Below are 18,787 nucleotides of genomic sequence, written 5' to 3'. Positions count from 1 at the left end.
AGTTTGTTAAAGGGGGGAGGTAAATAAAAATCATTCTACTGCATTTCATATTTTAAGAACTCATCCAAATACATTTTTGGGAATTCAGTTTTTGGGAACTAAATTTTGTGAACAGCTGTTGGAGAATATACGGTTTGAAATTTATGCCTGCTTTGTCCTAAAATGTTCATGAGACACTCTTTTATGCTGTATCTTGCAGTCTGTCACATTCACTTGCCAACAAATGACTTAGAAACCAAATGACATGGTGACCTAAAGGAAAGGTTGGGATAATACTGCTGGAGGTACAGTTAAAAAACAAAGAATATGATTGAGAGAGATTAATTTATTTCATCATCAGTGACTCCAAACCTGGGTAAAATCAAATGGAATCTTCCAATATTTGTCCATTGGTCTTACTTCTATTTAAAATTGAAAATCAGGTGAAGACAACCGGCTGCTGCAGCAGGAAAAACATGATGCGATTCAAAAATTACAATCAGATTTACAAAAGAAAAAAAAGTGACTAAACTAAACCTTTGGATAGACTTTAAAACTGAATAGCCACTGACACCTGGGGAAATCTCATTGAAATACCTGGTAAATGTAAAGTAGAAAGATACAAACAAGATACAACACAACAACACTAGATAAAACCATAATTTTGGGTTTCAGACTTTGTTTGCTGTTTTTTCTTGAGAAAAAGATATCAATTTCCTTTAATTTTTAAGTACAGGTAACTTAAGTGCTTCTGCACAATGATATAAATGAGTATTGAAAAGATATATTATCAGTTTTTTTTTGTTTTTTTTTTTCTGCGGAACTATACAAACTGCAGAATTGATCAAATCACTTCAAGCTACAACATTTTCCCTCTTGCGGGGCAATAAAAGCGCTTTGTTTACGGACAGTAGCAAAATTGAAAAAATACTGCCATCAAGATATCAAAATTGCATGCAATCATACGCAAGAAAATTAAAATCATGAGTGCCCAAACTGGCAACTTTGAAGAGAATAAATTCACTCCCCAAGGGTGGACGGTAAATTCATAAAATTATCCTAATAAATTCATCAAAATTATCTCTGTAAAATTGGGTAGTCAGCAAGGATGCCTTCAATAGGGTTGTTAAAAAAGAGCCTGTTTTTCTTTAAAAATTAAGAGCTTAAAATAAAACAGAGACATGCTCCATGCTCTGTTAAAAGGGGAAAAATAAAAAGCAGAAGGGAGATTTTAAAACTGTACAAATTTCAAGCGAGAGCGACCAGAGGTTTTAAAAACTGTACAAGACAACAAGTAAAACAAACAAAAACAAACTTAAATTTTAAAATATTCAACAATCAATGACCAACTAATAAGATTGAAACAAAAATGTTTAAATGCTAAGACTGAAAATCAAGTGAAGAGAAAAAGATGATTAAAGACGACTTAAAATTCCAGGCTTCCTCACACATGCACGAGAGATCTCTGACACATTTTTTCTTCTTCTTCTTTATATGTTGTGTTCCAAAGTCAGATTCTAAAATCTACTTGCTGATAAAAATCATTTTGACTAGGAAATCCTTTAAATTACATTCTAACTCTAAAAAAGGAGGACAGTTCTAACACAGAAAATAAATCCACTACAGTTTATAACAAAAAACGACGTGGATATTTTGTGTTGGTTTCTGTTCTTGAACATCCATGCATCAATTGTAGACTGGATAATGGATTGATATATTCCTACTACATATTGTTCCCGATGACGAAAGCATGTCTTATATGCGATAAAAATGCTAACACAATGGTTGGCAGAAGTTGAAAGATGCTTTCATCCGATAATATAATAAAAACCTACGAGTTCTAGAGTCTTTGATAACAGAAAACCTCAACAATGATAAAACAGGAAACAGAGGTAATGAATGCAGCTGTAACATCACTGATTATAAACAAGAATACACAGAAAAGCTGTGTTTCTGAAACAACTATCTAATGAGTAATAATTATATAAACTTTATAGATGAGCAGTACACTCTATGACAGCAACACGAATCATGTAGAGGATAAAATAAATGTTAAAATAAATGACTTGTGTTAAACACTCGATTCCAGGTCATTTGCGGCTGAATAGAGCGACATGCAGAAAAGCGTGATGCCGAATCCCTAGAGTTAAAAATTTGCACCGTTTGATGAGGATATTTGAATCTTCAGAACCGTGGATTATGTCATAGACACCAATAATTTATCTGTAAACAAAAGTTAAGACTTTAAGTGAGAGACTTCAGAATAACTTGAAAATTTAAGAGTTATTTCATTGTTCAGAGTTACAATGATATTATTCCACTCCTATCTCTCTATGCTCTTAAATAAAATCTCATGATAGGGCAGAAGCAATGAATTTGTGCAGGGTCATAATGCAATTTTGTTGACTTAAGATTCCATGAAAAAATCAAAAAGTTCATTTTTATTCCCTTCAACAATCTTCAGACTTAAACGCACAATTAGGACGAAAATATTCTTCATAGGACTGCTACTGAGATGGAAAATACTGAGCTTTTCATATTTTTTTTTCTTTCTCAAGAAAAATCACAGAATTTTATACTGTGACTTTTTTACTTTGATCAATTTTTCATCCCCCCCCCCCCCCCCCACCATATTGGGAGAGCTGTTATTTTATTCAACAGTTTCTTTATCATACTACAATATAATGCATATCGACGGCATAAGTCTGCAATCACATATCTTGTTTACGGTGTCTGAAAATCTCCGCCTCTGTGTTATTTTCTTAAAGTAGAACAAATTGACATCATTCCTTGAAGTTTTTGCAGAATTTTCTTTGCAGAGAGAAGAAAAATCAAGGCAGCCTTAAAGAATTGCCATTGAGTATTTTTCCGTTTAAAAAGTAAAGTATGACAGGAAGTCTACGACGTCGCAAACTGAGTTATGTGATTGCCGACTTACACCGTCGATATACATTGTCTTCATGGCGTTAATAGTAAAAGATGAGATGACTCACCGTGATTTGACAGTCAGCACGGATTGGAGCACTTATTGTTTGGGCCGAGATCTACATGACACAGTCCAAGGAGGCCAAGATTTTGGTTGATGTCTTTATTCACATTCCGGTTGTTCACAAGACATGTTTGAGGTTTATGAAATTTCGTTTTACCAAAAATGGGTACGCAGATTTTCCGCTGAAAATTAAGATAGCGCCCAATGATAGCGTGCCTTTTTGAACTATTCTTTTTGTGGTGGTGTATGCTAGGAGCATTTATATTGTCTTTCTCCACAGTGATCGATAGTCGATTCAAATTCAAATCATCAGGGACTTCAGCTTTTGGCGGGTTGAGAGGCGCTTCTGCTTCTTGAACTTCTGTGATTCGGTTCAACGACTGACTTTCACGCAATCGAGTCTCACAGCCTCGCCCTCGGCGTCTACCCCCAATGCAGTGTCTTCTGCCATGGACAGTCCCAGAGCCGAAAGTGTTATCGTTTGAATCAGATTTACTACTGCTGTTGTTTTGACTGTTGCTACCATCATTAGGAGGATCTTGGAAGGGATTCTGAGGTCCATTGCCACCTGCTGAACCACCATTTCCCCCTGGATCTTGGAAGTCTCTCCGGTGTAATGACTTTGAGCTACTACGTTTTTTGCGACTCTCTGAATCCTCATCACTGGCATCAGATGAGCTGCATGAAGCTGTGCGTGCTTTGCGGAACTTGTTCCGTCTTTGCTCGTAGCCAACAAAAGTCCTCGTACTGGATTTGGGATTTGTCGGATTTGCTCCCTCCTCGTAGATCTCTTTGAGTCCGAGTTGCGGACTGCTCAGTGCCGAGGGGAGTGGCGAGGGAAGTGTTTTGACAGGTCTTTGTGGGATTTTTGATGTCAGAGGTTCGGGAGCAGTGCTTGCTTCTGTAATGATGCTTGTTGGGATAGCTTCTCGCCTGATCTCTTGCACAGCCAGATTAAGTTTCCCTTCTGAACGCGATCCTCGCCTCCCGAGCCCTGATTGATGCGAGCTGTCGTGGCTTGACGTTTCATCTTCGTCATCTTCCTCTTCAGCGACAATGCTGCACTTTCTTGTGCGCTGTAACAAAGCATCAAAACAGTGTTGATTAGTAAAACATAGCGTAAAATCAATTTGTACTACCAGATAGACTCCTTTAACTGATTAATACCTAGAAATCGGAAAATTTCGCTTTTATTTTTCCCCGATTTCGCAGTTATTTTTCCCACATTTCGCTCTTATTTTTGCTGATTTTGCCGTTATTTTTGTAGCGCTTTTTGCGTTTTACAGCTTAAAATAAAGCTTTTATTTAACGAGCCATTGGTCAGTCTCTCTCTCTCTGATCCTATTTTACAGAAGAAGCACTTTATTCTTGATTAAAAAATATCTGTTGGTAACTTTTTAAAAGCTTTTTCTATCAATATGTACTCCTTTTTTTATTATTTTTAGTGACATCAATTAAATTTTAGTGAGATGCTGATGTTAAAATTATTTGAGGTTATGTTCATGCCCCGGTTGCCGCCATTTCTTTCATCAGTATTTTGATGCTATTGGCGAACGTTGATAGCTAGTAGCCAATGATGACCAATGCTCAGAAACAACTCCGTATTTCCTTATTTTGAAAAAAAGCGCAGCAACTTTCGTTTTGCACGCATACATTTGTAAATTTCACGAAAATGTACGGATTTTGCCAATTTCGCGTTATTTCGCTTTATATTTTCATGATCAGGGGGTTACGATCGGTGCTTCTGTCTGGTTTTCAGATTCCTAAGCACATTTTAAAAATTTTGTGGCGAAATTTTCCAATGTCTATCAATATCATCTTAACATACCATTCACTGATGAAAAAAATTTTTGAAGGTTAGAATTTCTCTATCAATAACAAAAGTATTTCCATTTAACCCAAGAACTTACTAGGTATTTTGAAGAATCAATGTTTTTGCAACATAAATGTTTAAAATATGTAATGTTTTGAATAAATTTCTCATAATGTCGGATTTATCCTGAATAACAAGATTGCATAATTTGTATTAAAACTTTGAAATATTTAAAAACTCACACTTTCACTTGGAGATTATTTATTGGATGCGTTTCGGTGGCTACCCGGGCCACCATCAAAGTTTTAATACAACAGCTTTTACTGTTTTGCGAAAAATTTGATCGTTTTATTAAAATTGCATTACTTGTATCTGATTTACTTTCAGAAGTGTACGGCCATTATGCTTGATAGCCGCATGGAGTTTTAAAAGTTCAATATGGAGTGTGTAATTTATTTATTTTGTGCATGACGACAGATCTTAACCAAACAGTAAGAGTTTAAAGTGCATACATTGATTTCTTCACTGAATGAGAATAATAACAATTTCAACCTGCTGTGTACATCTTACGTACTAGAAAACCCAATGCTCTTGACTAAGTGACTCTAACATACCATCCTGCTGAATGGTATGTTAAGATTGTATCGGCCTGATCCTTGTTATACAAATATGAGGACGTAATGGTCTCTTGGTTACATGGAGTGAAATCATTTAACACATATTCTTTTGAGTAAATGAATAAAAAAATACGTAATCTGCAAAAGTGTGGCTACGGTATTAGAATTTCAACTTTCTGTAAAGAAATGGTTCGGCATAAATGCATATGAAAAATTGATCAATCAAGACATGATTACAACTATCACCTAAAATTTCATACATACAGTTAATAAAAAAGTAAAATCCAGCATTACCTGCACTTCACCAGGAGATCGTGACATTGATAAATAGTTTTGATTTACTCGATTTCTGGGTGCAGATTCAGCTTCTTGACAAGAGTCTACTCTCACTTCCGGCACAAGTACATTTCTTCTGAAAAATAATACAGGACTGATTTAAATTGGAGAAAGTAAGAATTCATACTATATACCATAAACTATGTACTAATTGGCAACTTCGTTTTTTCCTTTTTTGAGAGTTCACATTTTGAAAAAAACTATTAAAGAATATCAGAATGTGATCTTTGGGAGATTATGACTTGTTTTGTTGGCTTTATAGCGATCTTTTGATGAGCTATTGGTTTTGTCAAAAAGAGCAACGCCAAGAATGGCACAATTTGGGCCAGCCGGGGATTTTTTCAGAACCGTTCCCGACGAGGTACCTTATGATACCGCTAAAACTCTGGTTAAAATTTAGCTGTGATTAATTAACGCACGGTTTTTGAGAAATGAGGGGGCAAAGTTGCCCAAATCGCCATCATTCTGGACAGCGTTTTTACAGCAAAAAGACTGAAAAATGGAAGAAAAAGTTGCACCTATGATGGGTTTCGGCTGTAAAGGTTCCTCATTGATGGCGGGGCCGCCCAAGTATGTTAACGTGTGTTCAGTTTCAAAATTTTGGTCGCACAGTGGTCCCAAAATGGGGAAGAAATCTTTGACAAATCAGGATCTTTGTCAAATTTTTTAGATGGGAGTAAAATTGTCGGTCAGGCTGCAGTGTTTTCATGCTAACAATGTTCTTATTGATCCTCATGCATGAAATGTGGTCAGCTTCACAAAATGCTGACATCGCAAATTGTCAAAAATGGGAATTAGTGGACAAATTAAGATCCTTTGTCAAACTTTTTAAAAATGAAGAGAAACTGTTTGGTCCCCATAGACTTTAGAGCCCGGGAAAAATTCATGTTCTTATATTGTTTTAATCATTACTACATGTCAGACCGGCAGTGTTTTTATAGAACGTTGTTATAAAAATAGACTTTGGTAGCAGTATCTCAATAAAATATGCAAACTTTCAGGAAATTTAAAAAAGAGAAGAAAAAATGGAGAGAAAACATTAAAAAAGATTGTAAATAGTCAACAAAAAAAAATTAAAGAATTCTTCGGGATCGAAAGTCTACTGGGACCAACAGTTTCTCTCATTACTAAAAAGTTGACAGAGAATCTAATTTTGTCCACTAATCTCCTATTTTGAAGCTTTACATGTGTGAAGCGGAACACTATTTCATGCATTGAGGATCGATAAAAACATTTGTTAGCCATGAAAACTGCAGCAACCACAATGTTTACTCCCATTTCTAAAAATTGGACAAAGAATCCTGATTTGACCAAGATTTCTCTCCCATTTTGAATCACTGTCGACCAAATTTTTTGAACTGAACACAGTTAAATGCTGGAGCCCAATGAGAACATATACACAGAGGCCAAAACCCATCAAAGTGTAACGGTTTCGTAGTCCATTTTTCCGAGTCTTTTTGCTGTAGAAATCGCTGTCCAGAATGATTGCGATGGGCAACTTTGCCCCCCTCATTTCTCAAAACCGTGCGTATACTCAAGCTAAAATTTAACCAGAGTGTTTAGGGTATCATATGTATCTTTGGGCCCGGTTCCAGAAATATCCCGATGGCCGCAATTGTGCCAAAAACGGTCGGTTTTTGGCTCGCCTCTTGTAAAACGCCTTTGAATCAATCCATTTTTCAAATTATGGTTGACTGTATCCCTCATCTCCACTTGGTAATATTCACAGTGAAACCTGTGTAAAATTTGCTAGACTCGAGGATTTGCACCCCATTTTTTATTCTTTTTTACTTCCCCAGCTGGCGTACAAGCTGTAGATCAGCTTAAAAAGTAAAACCACGGAAAGAATGCTTACATTATGGAATCAATAGGCCGAAACTTTAATGAGAAAAGAAATAAAATAAATACAACTGCAAAATTCCTGAGAAAACAGTTGAACGAAGGAGGGCAAGGAGAAACTAGACATAACAACAGTTAGTACCCACCCGTGAGATGTTGATTTCTGAATAGCTTCCAGATGTGCTCGTAATTTCCGCTCAGTCAGGAGGAAATAAGTAGCCGTAATATGATTGTACTCATCTTTTTCCAATGCTCTACAAGGAAAAGAAAAAGAGACTTAGTGATAAATCTAATGAGATAATGATCCGTGAGCCTTACACCATTGTATTTTTGAAACAGACAAAATTATAGATAAAGAAGAGAAAGGGAAAATGGAACGATCCTATAGGTTGAAATGGGTGGTTGCTGTAGACTAAGATGAAAATGAAGGGCCAACTATAGGGTCTCTTGTGAATTGCCGTCAGTTAGTCTATTACTTACCTTCTTTGTCAATTACAACCACCAGTTTTCACCAATGTGCTTCAGTTTCTGTTTGTCTTATTTGTCTATTGCTTTGTCTACCAATACCAATGATCTTAACGCTGCAGAATGCATAGAAGGAGGATCATGATTTCACGGACGGATTCAAAGAGTAATCTTTTTCAACTTGCCTCTTGTCAAATTATAAATGTTTGCAGTCATGAGCTCTCAAAAATGACTTTGACAATCATTCTCTTAAATTGTTATTGTAACATCACTATGTGAGTAGGGTCGTGTAAGATCCAGGAAGAGCCTTAGCTTTGAAACGTGGCTGGAATTTTGGCAACTTTGAAAGTCAGTTTTTCAGCTATAATTTGATTCAATGAAAAACTGAAAAATGCAGGCATTCTCAAGTTTTTACATACTGTCTAAAAAGAATTTTAAAAAATTGCGAGAGAGAACCATTCATTCCACAATTTACTTACTCTAGGATTTCTTCTTTGGTTGCTATTTTTCCATTGACCATTTTTTGAACGATAGCAGCATGCTCTTCATCACTGATATTCTGCCTTGAAATAAGGGGCACAGAGTAATCATCCATTTCGGCTTGGGCCAACCACGGATCAGCAGCTATTTCAGCTAGAGTTGCTCTTTTCTCAGGTTCTCGTTGCAGCATGCGAGAAATAAGTCTGTAAATACAGCAAAATCAGCATCAAGATGAGAGCATAACCTTCACATATATTCTTTATTTTCAGCAATGTTCAGGAAATAAATAGATAAGCTTCAGCAGAAACATTTGATTTCTATTTGTTTGGACTGGGGTTTTCACTTTCAGGTAGCCTGTGAGAGAATTAGAGATAACGTGATCCGAGGGTTTTTGAGATCTAGTACAGAAAAAGGAAGGGTTGGCATTCCAACACCTTCAGACCTGATTTAAAAGATTGATACCTTGATATATTTTGTAAGGTACTTTTTTTTTAGTAAAAATAGGAATGACAATTTCTCAGTTGACTTGTTGCATTGCTTCAGTTTTTGTATTTCTGAGTTCCTGCAAGACTGCATCTCTGTGTTTTTCCATTCCTCTTTTTTGTCATCTTGCTTTAGTAATCACCAGAAACTGTGTGGAAATGTTTCATGGCCAGCTTTGCAACAGTCAGCGAGAGATGCTGCTGAAAAATGACACTGAGGATGAGAAAAGCTAATTTTTTGACTTCCACTTAGTTTTTCAAATATTTCGATCTGATTTGGATATTTTTCAAAGAACAGTCCTTGTTTTACATTACATAGACTCTTAAAACTCATGCAAAAAATATCGAAGAACAAAAAACAGAAGTCTATTAGCCCTTCATTTAAAGCCTCTGTTTTTAGGGACAAGAGAGATGAGACACCACTTCTACCGGGAAAGTCCAACTGCCGTAATTATAATTTTTCATCTTCATATAGGAAGAACATAAAGTTTCCTGTCTTCTGATAGACACGCATTGAAGAGGTCAAGCATTTACACAAGAGCTACTTTGAAAGTCTCCTAGATTAAGTCTCAGTTTGGGAGATTACCTTGCGCATTCTTCAGAAACATGGTGAGGAACAGAGTATTTACAGTCCATAATCATAGTAAGCGTTTCACTATCATTGGCTTCTTGGAAAGGAGCTTGTCCACATACTAACATATACAAAATAACTCCAAGAGACCAGACATCTGAAAAAGGAAGAATACAAATTTTGTAAACAATTTCTGACGAGATGCATCCTAAATTTCACATATAATATCAGGGGAGCTTTCGTAACCTAGTTATTATAGCTTCAAGATAATAATTCATCAAACAGGATTAAAATTAGCCTCAGTTATTGACAACTCGAATAATCTCTTTTAAATTAATATCTTTCGGTTTTATGTGGTCCTCTCAATTTCCTCTTGGGATTTCACATAAGTACAATAGTAAAAACTTTTCTTCAACTTTATCTTACGACCTCCTACCTCTTCTGAAAATAAAAATGGTTAGCGCCAATCCATTTAGAAAACATTAATGTAAAACGAAAAACTGAAACAAAATTTTGTGACATAAATGGTAAAAATATATGTGTATCAATCATTATTTTTCGAAAACTACAGGTTAAACCGAACGAATGGAAAACCTTGGACTGGCCTTCACTTGGAAATTTCGATGAGTGATGACATAAAAAATTTCCTTTTCAATAATTTTAGCAATGTAATACAAAAGAACCGGCGCAGAGCGCTGGTATGTGTGGGGGCAAAGCCCCCCCAAACCCCCCCCGTTCAGTCATTTCTTCTTTTCTTCAAGTGACTCGCGCATCCACTGAGGGGAAGAAAAGCAGTGGAATCCCGAGGTGGAAGCAGGAATCTTGGAATTTACCATGACCCACTGAGCGATGAACAGTTTGTCTAAAAACTTTCTCCCCTGACCTAATGTGCATCCCCCGTCATGCGGCGCACCCCCCGTCTAAAACTTTCAAAGCTCGCCGTTTTTAAACGGCTCAGCCGATTTTGCTCAAATTCATTGCCAAACCAGTCCTAGGGGAAAACTACCACCCATAAAAATTTCAGCTCAAAATATTCATTTTAACTGGAGTTATCAAGTGGACAAGATTTGACCTTTCCTCACTTTCGAGCCCCACCCCTCAAAATCTATTGCTGAAAATTTCAATTTCTTTCGGCCAAAAAGTAGCTTTGATAAGGTTCTACAAAATGCAGACAATTTAGTCAAAAATCTTGCAATGTTAGAAAGAAATAACCACTCAAAAATCGAAAAATCTTAAAAAGGCGGAAATACATCTCTATACTATAAGCTTCGAAACCTCCTAATTTTGCATAACTGGTAACGCTTAGTTCCAGCGTTAAAAATTAGACAGCATCGATAATCTATTAGGCTCGTACTACTTCCATCTTTCGCCGAGATTCGTTATACAAATTTGATCATGAAAACATGAATTTTATTAACGCTGCGGCAACAAAAAAGGGCCGCGTAGCCCTCTAGTATATATATATGCACATGAATTTGAATGGCATGTATTTTTGTGATCTACGACCCGTGATTGGTTCTCTTTGCAAGGTCTTAGGCCTGGGTCCGACATCATGGGAGAATGCAATAGTGTATTTTCTTCAGAAAATACACTAAAAAGAGGTTTATGGCAGGCCAACGGTATGTTGCGTGCTGACCACTGAATGAGTCCCTAGCAACAATCAGCGGCTCAGTATTAGCCACTCACTGATCATCCCTGGTCACCCGACAAGTGACAGTAAAACAGGTCACAGCACTATGTGGACATAACCAGACTAGCGATGCCTCGTGGACAGTCGTTCTCAGAGTCACCAACATCCAAACACTCTCATTGCCTTTTCGATTGTGGATAATAAATGGCTTCTCAAATTTACCATTCTGACAATGCATTTATTCATTAGCAGATCTACTGATATGTACACGAACTTATTAGTCACATGCTAATATGAAGATAAATGCATCTAAATTTTCAACATTGCACTTACCCACGGCTGGAGCATCATATGAGTCACCGAGTAAAATTTCTGGGGCTGAGTATGCCAATGAACCACATGATGTTTCAAGCTTTTGCCCAGGATTGAATCTATTACTGAACCTGGAAATGAAAAAAAAAAAATAATTATCAGGAAATGGGATATGATGTACTGCACTCACAGTTGAGTATAAGTAACTAGGCAACAAATAATTTTCGCCCATCTCTGATCAAACTTGGCGACAAAAAGAGTGCTTGACTAACTAAATCAATGATTACTAAAAGGAGCTTTTTTACTTACTTACTGATGGCGCTACAGCCTGGGGTGGGCTTTGGCCTCCAAAACGGCGCTTCGGAGTCTTCTCCACTTTTTTAAATTTATTAGGGAAACAAAAAAACTGTTCAGAAAATGAAAGGTTAGGAAAATGTGGACACTGAAGGTTTTATAATGGATTTGTGGCAAGCAAGAGATACAGGTAAATAAATTCTAGGTGGCGGTAGCCACCCTGGCCCAATTCTAAAAAACTCCCCCTAGAAGTTGATAATACTCTGTGCAAGTAAAATAGCACGAAAATCCTGTTGGGCACGTCAAAAATCCATTCCTTTGCGCGCAATCTGCGTAGTTTCTAACATGCTTTTTCAAGTTTTCCGCGTCTACGGGTAGTTTTATCTCAGTCACCGTCAACCAGGTTTGTACTGACAGGGGCCAGAAAAACTAGTCTAAGTAAACAAACGAGTTCACTAACTTTTTCTATAGTATGATTTAAATCGTTTTCAACCGTTTGTCTCCTTTTTCTTTCTTTATTTTGCAAAAACAAAAGCTTTGAATGAATTGAAATCTTAAGCAAGGAGAGTTTATTACAGTACGTATAAACCCTAGATTGTTTGTTTATATAAGTTAGGTCTCTCTCCGAGCAAACCTGACTGCTGGTCATCAAGAGAAACTGCCCGCATACGCAGTTAATTTTAAACAAGTGTGTTACAAACTATGCAGATTGCACGCTAAGGAGTGGATTTCGGACTTATTGATGTGCCAAATGCAATTTTCGAGCGAATTTGCTGAGAGAAAGTAAATTTAGTTGGCTATATCTCTTGCAGGCATCAGACTCATTTGTCTGTGGTGATAATGAAAAACTCAGAAGCAAAACCAAACATCTGAATAAATACTTAAGCTGAGGAGAGGGAAAAGATTCAAGTGGAGATGGGCCATTCTCAGAATTACTAGCGACTGTTATTTATGCTTAATCCTAAAATTGTAGCATAAGGATAAGAATTTTTTAACTTATGAGCATTTTTCCCTTAAAAATATCATCTCAGTGTATACAAATTGACAGAAGAGCACAAAGTATTATGTGAGAAAACCTGCAACAAGTTGTGTTACAAAGGCAATGATATTATCACTAGCTTGTGGTTAGTGGACCCATCAGCTGTTTGCAGTCTACCAAGAGGTAAATGCCTATCGCCTACCTCCAGCTTTTACTGTTTCCTATAATCAGGGTGTCTACTGGTACCCTGTCATTCAAATTCTTTGCTTTTTCCTTACTTTCCTGAAAATTCCTTTTTTGGCAATTCTCAAAAATCCTTGCTTTTTCCTTACCTTTTCTTTACCTCACAGACATTATTAACTATTTTCGGATTGGGAGAGTAGAATGATAGAATGACGAAGGAATGAACCGAAAAACACAAGGATTCAAACTGGGATGTTGATAAATGGATGATTTTAGGAAATCGCATACCCCCAAGGCTACGTACTTCAGTTTGTCACAAAAATCTCGAATTTCCATACCTTTCAGCCGAAAGTCCGTACCGACCTTCTGAAATCCGTGCTTTTTCGGTGTATCCGTACTTTTTCCGTACAGGAGACACCCTGTTTTGTTACGAAGGCAATGGTATCATCACTCACTTATGGTTACTGAACCCATCTACTGTTTCCAGTCGAGCAAGAGGTCAATGCCTACTTCTAGGTTTTACTGTTTCCTTTAAATTAATTGTACTTTAACTCTCAGCACTTTCAAGACATTTCTCTCCTCCTCATATTGAAGTTGATATACATAAATACAGCATTGAAAATGATGGCAGAAGTAAGTAACAAATGGCTTGGTTCCATGCTTTTATGATGGATACTTAAATTTAAGTTCTTTACAGCCACCCTCAGTGTAGCTTTTTCTGAGTTTTCCTTTCTTTAATGAAACTTTTAGGGGACCCTCCTTGCGTAGGTTTAAGAATTTGTTTCCATACTTCACTCCAAATGATTGGCCATTTATGAAACTTCAAAGTGCCAAAATGCAATGTCCATGATAAAAAAAAATGCTTCATTGGCATATACCTTCGTAAAAAACAAACTGAGAGAAGATGGATGGAAAAAGGACAAATAATCTTCAAAAAGGAAAAAGAATTTCAAGGCTTTAGCAAGACACATGAAATAAAATGCACTTACCCAAAATCAGTTAATTTGACTATTCCGAGACGTTCAAAAAATACTACATTTTCTGGTTTCAAGTCTCGATGAACTACGTGTAGACGGTGACAGTATGAAATGGCGCGAACTATTTGAGCAAAATAGTCTCGCGCTACAGCCTCAGAGAGACCAGACTCGTGTTTCATTATGTAATCATACAGATCTCCTCCATCTCCTAATTCGAGGATGAGGTAGAGTTTCGAGTGGGTATCTATCACTTCGTATAGACGCACAACATTCGGATGCTGGACAAGTTTCATGCAACGAACCTGATGAAGCAAAAGAAAGAATTGAAATTGATCCATTCGAGTCCACTACAAAATTGAAAGGTCTATGACAGATGAACAATTCTCATATTCAATCCTTTCAAGTTATGAAAATGAATTGAATAATGAAATTTCATCCTTTTCATTTGATATTTTTTGAATGTCTATGTATCATAACAAACAACATATTTGATTGTTTTGCATTGAAAATTTTTTACCCAGGAATCTAAAAGGAATACCCCCCTAATTTTCCCACCTTCTTTTCATAGGTAACTGAAGCCAGAAATGACCTTCGTTTCTCACCACCGCCTATTGATTTTTCAGAAAACAGAGTTTTCACAGTAAAGAGCATTTTTTCAGCCGCTCTTGTTAAGGAAACTCGATTTTCAAAAGGTGTAGGAAAAAATCATTTCTGACTTCAGCAGCATTAAGGAAAGGGGACATAGTTCCATAAGACATGCAAAGAAAATAATTATTAAATTAAATATTTAACTGACATTGGAGACCAAATAAGAGTCACTTATATGAATCTTAATTGGATGGAACTTGAACAGAGTTTGACTTTTCTCTCTACATTCAATGACTGCTGCAATTTATTTAAAAGCAGATTGAAAAATTAAACTTATTTTAAAGAGCCACAAAGGGAAAAATATATATAAGAAAACGAAAGTACAACTCATCAAAGAAAGAAAATGGTTAGTATTTGAAAGCAGCATGGCGCAAAAAGCTCAAGTATCCAACTAGTAAACGATATCACTAGACTCTTAGCCTCATTGAAGTTTCACACAGATGTAACAGAATTAGAAGAGAAAAAGAAAAAGAGAGAGGAAAAAATTCTTCAAAGTAAATTAGTCAGAATTATGCTAAAATCACCTCTTGGAAGAGATGCGCTCTGGAAACATCATCAAGCTTAGTTTTATCGATAACTTTAACCGCGACTTTTTCGCCTGTAAAAACATGACGTGCTAACTTGACAACTGCAAAATGACCTCGACCAAGTGTCTCCTCCAGGTCATACATGCCAGCGATCTTACTTCCACTTCCACCATTGCTCCCACATGATCTTCGACCTGCACTTCCACGCTGCATCGTGCCTCTCTCCTGGAAAAATTTAAAAATTTGCATGAATGTTGCTTTCAGGGTAAAATTATATTTCAGGAGCAATAAGTAATTGATACAACCACACTACATCTTAAATAATTTTAAAAAAAGTCAAAGGTACAAAATCTTCCGAGTTAGAAATACATTATTGCCTACAAGGAATTGAGGAATTAAATCTTCTGCTAAATTTGGAACTTGACTATCCACCAGATGGACAAGACATTTGACATTAATCACTCGATAACTTTAGTTTCAATCGGTGTCATTATCTCATAAAAAAAAAACTCCATCACCAGGAGACTGGGTAAAAAACTTAACTTGCAAGTACGTTTATTTTATCATTTTTTTTTTTTTTTTTTTTACTTCAAATAGCCCTCAAGGGCTAATCCCATTCAGTTCCTACCTACCATCCGTACTATCCTATAAACCAAATTCCTTCTATCTATAGCACATAGGCAGTAATTCTCCATCTCCCCGATGTGCTTCCTAAAACTTAATCATTTCCCTAACTACCATTTTCTTAAAACCATTGATGTCTTGATGTTCTGAAATGTCACATCCAAACACCCAGTAATCCTTCATTCCTTTGAAAAATAGCATCCTTTTTACTGTGTAATCAATCAGGTACAATCCAATCAAGTAAAACCAGATTTACCGTCTTAGTGTCAGGAAACTGATGATTCCTAGAGGAGAGCTTTTGTAAACTTTACTGGCAGACATCTTTCATTCATGTAAATTGAGCTTTGGGTTTTTGACGGATGCTCCTCAAAAAACCTCAGAAAACAAATATGATTTTTTTTCATTTCGACTAATCGATGGTGAAATTGCAGAAAAGCGTGTGTTGGTCTGTGGCGTTGCAGACTTCTTGTTATACGTTTTAAATTAAAAGTAATTTCTTGAAAACTTGAGAGGTTTTTCAATCCTCTAAGAAGAATATTCTACGGAAATTTCAAGCCATGATTTTGCTTCCTCCTCCTCTCTTAAAAAAAAGCAGAGATTTTATGTTATGCTTTAACAAAAAGATAAAGTGAGAGGAAACATAAGCTTGCGAGTAACTGCCACCTGTTTGCACTCTTGAGATATTCTACCTTGAAGATACTTGAGTGGAGAACACAGGAATACAATCTTATTCAGGTCATATTAGTTGAGATTTGGAAAACATTTAGCAAAATGGAACTACTATTTCTGGTTATTTCAGAAAAAAACGAATGTGCCATTTGTTTCTCTACGTCGGTATATGCTTTAATGGATGAGCTAGAATTAGTAGTTCCTCAACACAGAATTAAGTCCATTTGTTTCCAATGCTTGTCATAAAATCTTTAGCCGGGATCCTTTAGAAACTGCTTCATCCAGTTGGAATGTAGGTAGGTGGTGCCTTGAAATGTAAGTACAGTAGATGCTTAAAAGAAGTGCTGACGTAAATAAATCTCAAAATTAAAAGAGATTGATGTCTCAATGAGCACTTCATTTGCTGTATAGGAAAACACATCTGCTTGTGAAATAAGCAGTTCAGTGCTCGGAACCAAATCCTTGACCTTCCAGGTGTCAGCAATTGATATCTTTCTCAACATATCTTCATGAGAGCCTCTGGTAAGAATGAGAGGACCTGAGGCTGAATGACAGGGGTAAGTGACAAAGGTCTTGGTGAAACAGTCTCTTGCTAATTCTCGCAACATAACTATTTTTCAAGCGGTAATGGCATTTCCCTCAGCACCTATAGTTACAGGTCAGTCACATACACTTAAGTAATACTGACGACATCTGCGATCTCAATCCACCACTATGGTAACTAATTCCCAAAAGAATACTAGTGGTCATTCTTATACAAATAACCAGATGTGTTGAAGCATGATTTACAGTATTGAATGAATCAAAACATTTTGTGAGGTTTGACTGAAAGGAGTTCGCAAGAAGTCAATGTATCGACCTACTAATTGGGTATTTAGTGATACATTTGACACAGACCTCCTAGAGGGTAAGCTTTCTCCTGCCATCGAGAATACCAGACAATGATGCACAGATTGGTGATGCATGTTCAGGCGAGTAGATCAAAGACTGACAGGCAGAGGACAACCAGTGTGAAACGCTGCGGTGACACCAAAACTTGTCTAAGGCTTTAGTGGTCTCGAAAATATGACCCTGAAGCAATAAGTGATTGCGAATAAGGAGGTACAGTTTCGGAGAAAGGGAGAGAGAGCTATGAGACTCGAGAGTGTTGGTTTTGGAGACAGTCAAGAATTTAGAAGGGATGCTCACCTGCTAAAAAAGGGATCAACAGGAATTATGGATTTGTTGTTCCATCATTTGATCCCGTGCATCCTTGAGAAGACACACGTTTCTCTAATCATGAAAGTAATTCACAAAATTTCAGGAGCAACGAAACACACAAAACCTAACTCCAGACTTTCGCCATTCACAAATACAGAAACAGATTATAAGTAATGATGATAAATAGTCAAAATTATCATTCAACTTCAGCTCGTAACAACACCATATTAAAGCAAAGCAAGGCGGATAAAGAATGGTGGGCGCATTTCGTACCCTCTTGACGTCACACGGCATTGGATTTTTGGGCTTCACCTACACAATACAATATGGCAAAACCCGTACCCACCTGACGTCACAACGCTTCAGGGCAGTGTTAGAGCTCGGGGGCAGCTAGGGGGCAGGCATTTCTCTGAAATATCTGTATTTTCTAGTTCCAAAGACCGCTACAAGAGCGCTCTACTGTGCCGCAATCAACCCAAAGATGACCCAAAGTGCCCACTGATTTGAGATCTTACGGAACTGAACCATCCTATTACGTAGTATACAGGGTTATCCAAAAGTCACTGACCACCCCTGTAACTTTTTTCCAAATTGAGATAGAAGTTTGAAACTTTGGGAATGTTCCTGGGTCTAAAGTAGCAACTTCTTGGTCCCCCCAAAATTTTGGGGGGCAGCCCCCCCTAAGGGGGGCGGGGGCTAACTTTTTTTTTTCAAATGGCAACCCCCCCTTTGTGATACCTCATTCGAAAGATAATAAAAAAAGAAAATTTTTGGCGCAAACCGCAGGTCAAAATGTTGATTTTTGACAAAATGGCGGCCGGTCAAAGTTCAAAATGGCGGAAATTTGGCATCTCCGTTTTTTATCGGCGGATTGGTCTGAAACTCAGAATCTAGAGGTTTTTTGGGACGAGAAAAACGATTCTGGCATCGGTTTTCCAGAAAAGTCAGTCCTTTTCAAAATGGCGGCGGTCAAAATGGCGGCCTAGAGTGAAAAGTGGATATTTAGGCTGCTTAGCGTTGCGGATTTGCATGAAACTTGGTATCCGGGGGTATTTTGGCACGAGAAGAACGAATCTTTCATTGGATACCTGAAATTCCGACGAGTTTCAAAATGGCGGCTGAAAAGTGGCGAGAAATCAGTTTTACGGCTGTTTACCGATGGATTTGCATGAA

The 18,787-nt window shown here is 37.1% G+C and overlaps 1 protein-coding gene across 2 annotated transcripts; it reads right to left on the bottom strand.

Annotated features, from left to right (window-relative positions):
• Positions 1-305: 305 nt before the first annotated feature.
• Snrk (SNF related kinase) lies at positions 306-17,861 on the bottom strand. 2 transcript variants are annotated; one of them, XM_072301065.1, is made up of 10 exons: positions 17,603-17,861; positions 15,119-15,346; positions 13,959-14,248; positions 11,535-11,644; positions 9,587-9,728; positions 8,518-8,721; positions 7,720-7,827; positions 5,693-5,810; positions 2,973-4,044; positions 306-2,202 (listed from the first exon to the last, which is right to left on the bottom strand). In XM_072301065.1, exons 2-9 carry the CDS (start codon positions 15,332-15,334, stop codon positions 2,986-2,988), a joined length of 2,247 nt encoding a protein of 748 aa, XP_072157166.1. In that variant the 5' UTR covers positions 15,335-15,346; positions 17,603-17,861; the 3' UTR covers positions 306-2,202; positions 2,973-2,985. The 2 variants fall into 2 exon arrangements, with proteins under 2 accessions (XP_072157166.1, XP_072157167.1); XM_072301066.1 differs by having other exon boundaries at positions 5,693-5,807.
• Between the last annotated feature and the right edge of the window lie 926 nt (positions 17,862-18,787).

Source organism: Bemisia tabaci, chromosome 5 (assembly GCF_918797505.1).
Source record: "Bemisia tabaci chromosome 5, PGI_BMITA_v3".
In the NCBI taxonomy this organism is placed as follows: Eukaryota; Metazoa; Arthropoda; class Insecta; order Hemiptera; family Aleyrodidae; genus Bemisia; species Bemisia tabaci.
This window is presented reverse-complemented; position numbering and strand designations above follow the sequence as displayed.

Bases quoted from the DNA above. Each gene is read 5' to 3' on its own strand.
- Snrk (XM_072301065.1), bottom strand. From the start codon at position 15,334: ATGCAGCGTGGAAGTGCAGGTCGAAGATCATGTGGGAGCAATGGTGGA. The intron at 11,645-13,958 runs GTAAGTGCATTT...TTTCATTTCCAG, and splicing joins GTCAAATTAACTGATTTTGG to GTTCAGTAATAGATTCAATC. The intron at 4,045-5,692 runs GTAATGCTGGAT...GCTTTGTTACAG, and splicing joins GATCTCCTGGTGAAGTGCAG to CGCACAAGAAAGTGCAGCAT.